Raw genomic sequence first — 6148 nt, 5'->3', positions numbered from 1 at the left:
TCGTTTCCTTCGGGCATTTCCATATACACTTCAAAAATCGGATAATAACCACGCCCACCTCCCATGCAAAGCATATGTTGAAAATCACTAACCGACTAACAAAAACCGTCAGAAACACAAAATTTTACGGAAGAAATGGCAGAAGGAAGCTTCACCCAGGATTTTTTTTAAATTGAAAGTGGGCGTGGCGTCGCTCACTTATGGACCAAAAACCATATCTCAGGATCTACTGGACCGATTTCAATGAAATTCGGTATATAATATTTTCTTAACACCCTGATGACATATACGAAATATGGGTGAAATCGGTTCACGACCATGTCTTCTCCCAATGTAAAGCTATTTTGAATTTCATCTGATGCCCTCTCTGTATAATATATACATTAGGAACCAATGATGATAGCGGAATAAAACTTTACACAAGTACGGTATTTGAGCTGAGGTATCCCTTGCGAAAAAATTGTCGTGATCGAACTATAACTTTTCAAGGTCCCTGATATCGAATACGAAGAACTCAGTGCCTAACATAACCTAAAATAAGTTTTCACCGAAAATATCGGTAAATCTCTCAGATATTTTCGTGTAATTCAGAGGGCATCATTTCTATACTCTCGCAATAAACTTGCTAATAACGGTATATATCGTCAGATATATGGTTACATATACCAAAGTGATCAGGATGATGAGTAGAGTTGAAATCCGGATGTCTGCCTATCCGTCCGTGGAAGCTGTGACTTGAGTAAAAATTGAGATATCTTGATGGAAACTTGGTACACTTATTTGATGGCAYCATAAGGAGGTTAAGTGAGAAATCGGAGTACTGCCACTAAATAAAGATATGAAAGTAAAATTTGGAACAAAAGATCATACTAGGGAGGGTTATATTTGGATGTATTTTTTTTTTTTTTGGAAAAGTGGGCATGGGCATAGGCCCTACTAAGTTTTGCAAAAATCTCGTAAACTACTAAAGCTATATTAACGAAACTTTCAGAAGTAATTTCTTGAAGGTACTATCTTAAAACGGAGGAAATCGGATTATAACCACGCCCACTTGCCATACAAATGTTATGTTGAAATCTACTAAAARKGCTTTAATTTAGTAAGGAAAAACACAAGAAACCTTAAATTTCATGGCAAAGATGAYACAGAGGRGTTRCATTCAAATTTAAAATRKGCGTGTCTMWGCCACTTATGGGTCTAAAACCATATCTCAGAAACTACTCGACCAAATTCAGCGAAATTCGGTTCGAACCATTTCCGTAGCATCTATGGTTCGAAATTGGGCGAAATAATTCACAACCACGCCTACTTCCCATATACCACAATTTTGAAGTCCATCTGATTCGTTCACGTTATAATATATGAGTTCAGCACCAGTGAAGATAACGGACCAAAACTTTGCACAAATACTGTATTTCTAGTGTATCATAGCCCGAATAAAAATCACCGAGATCAGACCATTTTATTGAAAATATATATAAATGACGGATAATGAAATCTCGATTATCACTTTATCATGCGAGAGTATAAAATGTTCGGTGACACCCGAACTTAGCCCTTCTTTACTTGTTTTTTAACTACTATTTCGCCAGCATATTAATTTTTTTCGTTTAAAATTTCAATTGCGTTTTTCAAAACTATGTATGTATTTTGAACTGGTGATCACTGTAGCTTTAAAACTGCTTAATAGATTCAATATTTACAAATAACTGTTGTTTTAACCAAAAATCTGGATTTTTACAATTTTCGTATGGCCGCCAATTTGTTCTTTAAAAAAGATTCGATTAGGCACTAGATTATCTGTCAATACGAAAATTTTTTTACCAATTGGGTTTAGATGATTCTCCAAGGATTGGTGTTGGTTACCTCAAGGAGCTTTGCTTGGACTTAGATCAACATAAACAGCCATTACTTTTAAAATTATTAACTATCAAATTGAAACCTCATTTAATGGAGTTATGTTTTTACTTGTATAAAATAAAATAATATACTGGCGAAAAAATATTAAAATTGTCGCTTTTTTTTTAAATATGTCTTCTCCTTTGACCTTTGCAAATTACTAGAGTTTTTGGAAGCATACAGACTTAGTGCTATGTTACTTTTTTGCATTTATAATCTTGCGACACTGTTCACTTGCTTTCTCACTTTAGCTCGTCTTCAAACGAAGTTTCTTGGCTACCGAGAGGATACTTGGTCAAACACCGGAAGTCGTGAGCTGCTTGACTCTTATGTAAAATAATCGTTTGTGGCCACTACCAAGTGAATGGCGATCAGAGAACATTCCTCACTTGCATGAACTTCTACACATGACCCCATCCACCAACAGGGGAAATATTCGAAAATTCTACGAAAAAATGCGGTGTCTAACAGAAGGTTTCAAGACCAGAGCGTAGTCTTGTAGAACCTAAAGATGTTATCTAGCAACCGATGCCCAAAGCAATCTAAAATTATGGACGGAACACTTCTCCAGCCTCCTGAATGTCAGTGAGAGCATAATGCCAGGAGAAAGCCCAACCCCCAATCGATGACGAAAGAGCAGAAGTTCCATTGCCCGACCATAAAGAAGTTAGAATAGCAATTATCCGTCAGAAGAGCAACAAAGCGGCGTTGCTAACGGATTGCCAGTCGAGCTATTCAAACACGGCGTCGAAGAACTGTTAAGGAGCATGCGTCAGCTTTTTTGCAAAATACGGTCGGACGAAAGATTCGACAATCTGCGCCAATTACCGTGTGATAAGCCTCTCAACATCCCGTATAAGGTTCTATCGAGCGTATTGTGCGAAAGATTAAAGCCCACCGCTAACAAACCGATTGAACCTTATTAGTGTGGCCTTGGACCAATAAAACCAGCAACTGACCAGATATTCACCATGCGCCAAATCTTGGAAAAACCCCGTGAAAAGAGAATATACACTCACCACCTCTTCGTCGATTTCAAAGCTGCTTTTGACAGCACGAAAAGGTGCCTTTATGCCGCGATTACTGAATTTGAAACCTAATACGGCTATGTAAGCTGACGTTGAGCAATATAAAAATCTCCGCCCGGATCGGGAATGACCTCTACGACTCGTTCGATACCAAACGATATATTAGACAAGGCGACTTTCTTGTGACTTTTTCAACCTACTTCTGTACAACTGCTGGCATATGCTGAGAATATCTCTTGCCAACAGGTGCTACTTATGACTAAGAAGGCAATTGAGAAATAAAGTCCTCTCTCAAAGGCATGGACGATGACAAGATGTGATGAATCGACGTTGCGAGTTTTCGAGAGAAAAGTTCTGCGAAAGATTTATGGTAGTTTGCGCTTTGGCTACGGCTAACATCGCATTCGATGAAACGATGAGCTGTATGAGATATACGACGACATTGACATAGTTCAGGGAATTAAAAGACAGACATAGGTTATGTTGGTCGATACTCCAGCTCCCGCCGGGGGAAAAAGAGGATGAGGCTTCACTTGGAATCTCCAATTGGCGCCACCTTCCGAAAAAAAGAAACGACTGGCGCGCTGTTGTTAACTGGGCTATAACCGCGAGTACCTATGCCAGTAAAAGGAGAATCTTGCAACACGTTGCTACAGAGTATAGTAGTTTTGATCACCTATTGATTGTATCACCTAAAACTAATCGTAAAAAATGATATAATTTTTATAATCGGTGAGCGTAGTCGGACCACTGCCGTTAAGCTAAGGTAGGGCACAATAGACCTAAGGTCGCAGTGCATTCCTCAGTTATTTATCTAAGCTAAGGTACTGCTTACATTAATTATAAATTATTAAATACAGTGACATGTTTTTGAATTTGTAAAATAACACCACGGGTTACTTCAAATTTGGAAAATGATTGGTACTCATTTTTTTCGATTTGTTATTAAGCACAAATAAACATAAAATATATTGATTTTTTATTTTATAATATTTGTAATCAAGCTTGCAACAAATTAAAGTCGTAAATTTAAAGTTGTTAGTTAGTAACTTTAACAGATGGTAGATCATTCTTAATTTTTACCAATAATATTTATACTTTTTAATTATGAACATTTTCAAATTCAATTTAATTCAACAAGAGGCAAGGAGATCATTTCTCTATTAAATTTTGCAGTCAAAATGGTTACTTCAATAATATTTCCCAAAATGTGTGCCGTTGCATAATTGAGGTGGATTGAAATTATGCTGAATAATAATAGTTAAATTTTGTTTAAGTAATGACATGTTCAAATGATTTTTACAAGAATTTTGAACACATACTTATGATTTGATATATAATTTTTTTCATATTCATCAATTGTATTGACTTTTAATATGTAAAGATTATATGTCCGTCCCCTGGTTCTAAGCTACCTCCTCAACAATTTTCAGCCAAATCGGTTTAGCCGTTCTTAGTAATAGTGTATCTAATACGACTTTCTTTTATATATGTGTTTACATATACATATGTATATTTAATTATATATAATCGTTTATAGTTTTTATGGATACAATGTACCTAAATATAACTCTGTAATGTAGTAATAGAGATTTTTTGTTTTTTTTTTTAAGGAGTACACAAATATGTCAGAAACTTTTAAATTTTGATTTGTCTTTCCTCATAAAGTATTATATTTATATTATATTTTCGTATTATTTTTAGTTTACAAAATAAGAGTTATTTCAATGTGAGAGTATTATTTGTCAAGGAAAAGTTACCTTTCAACTCTGGTTGCGTAAGGGTTGATTTAAACTCACCGCCTATCTATTATTAGTGAGCAATAAATAAAAGTTATAAAATAATTCTTATATTGTAAGAGAAAAATAAAAATCAAAATATAACTATTACTTTGTGAGACAAAGATATAAATCAAAAAATTATAAATTAAAAATTCACCTATCAATTTGATCAATGTAGTATAATGCCGAAATTTGTGGTTTTGGTCCACGAATTACTCATCCTATAAATTATATTTAATGATCTCCGTTATTCTGATAAATCTTGTGGTGAATATGTCGGTCAGTGTATGAGTTATAAATTTATAAAATTGTTTGAAAATATCAACTCTAGTATACCTGAGTAATGTCAAAAGTTTGTGCAATCAGCCCAGATCCTTTCTGATTTCCTGACTGAAATTTTAAATTCATATTCAATCTTTTAGATGACTTTATATCAACAACGTTCACATGTATTTGATAAAATAATTGTAATAATTTATTTTGATAATAAAAGAACGCAAAACAGTTATAATAACTTCAAATAATAAAGTCGGGTGATTTCGTTTGTTAAAGACTATAAAAAAACTTATAAAAGTCCATATAGATATTATATAAGATTTTAGCTTATTAGCGTAGTATTAATGAATGCACAGTATCGGAGTCCGACAGACTATTATGTATACAAGTATAACAATTCAGACGTCTAGATAGGCTATAATTTTTCTTAAACTTACATTTTTTGAATTTGCATCTTAATTCCATTCGCGCCAAAAACAAAAAAAAATCATCGCCCAACAAGGGGAAGTCCAAGAGATGTGCCTCATAGTCGGAATCTGTCGTATAGATCGAATCATTATGTCGACTACTCTTGGTACACGATGGTGAGATGGGTCGACTCGTACTTGGAGGTATGTATTTAGCCATAGATTCTTTGTATGAATTATGTTGCTTCTCCAGTTTATTCGTATTCAAATAGTTCTGCTGTTGAATTGATCTAAATTGAGATGTTTGACTTAATGTTTTTGCTTGTGAGTATGTAGATTGTTGTTTTGTTATTCGATTATTCTGATTTGAATAATGAATGTTATTGAAGTTGTGTCCAAGATTCTGTGATGCCATTTTCGGTTGATTGCATAATCTGTTGAAACTAGCAAAAAAATCGTGGATCTGATTAGTTAAACTCGGTACAGTAAAAATATTTTTTGGTATTCTACATATTTTGTTGACTTCGCAAATCACTTAAGGAATGGTGTCAGTGTGAAATTTTCGAGAAATATATTTTTTGTTGCATTATCCGATACTCTTAAATCGAAATTCCAATTATTAAGGTCGCTACAGCGTGTTTGAAAGTTTTTATTTAGACCAAAATTCTGGCCGCAATCGCGGACATTCTAAAGGACCGTTTCTTTTTTACGTGACATTTTAACTATTTATTTATTTATTTTACACCCAATAAATAAA

General features: G+C 34.2%; 1 protein-coding gene across 1 annotated transcript in view; it reads right to left on the bottom strand.

Annotated features, from left to right (window-relative positions):
• LOC108974083 (maternal effect protein oskar) overlaps nt 1–6148 on the bottom strand; it is an 18991-nt gene that overhangs the window by 9811 nt on the left and 3032 nt on the right. The window contains exon 3 of the mRNA XM_018941698.1: nt 5422–5834. Coding sequence (XP_018797243.1) covers nt 5422–5834 — 413 coding nt within the window. The remainder of the gene's footprint in view (nt 1–5421; nt 5835–6148) is intronic.

The sequence above is a fragment of the Bactrocera latifrons genome, unplaced genomic scaffold (genome assembly GCF_001853355.1).
Source record: "Bactrocera latifrons isolate USDA-ARS-PBARC rearing strain unplaced genomic scaffold, ASM185335v1 scaffold_527, whole genome shotgun sequence".
NCBI classification, from domain to species: Eukaryota; Metazoa; Arthropoda; class Insecta; order Diptera; family Tephritidae; genus Bactrocera; species Bactrocera latifrons.
The sequence above is the reverse complement of the archived record's forward strand: the minus strand, read 5'-3'. Positions and strand labels throughout refer to the sequence as shown.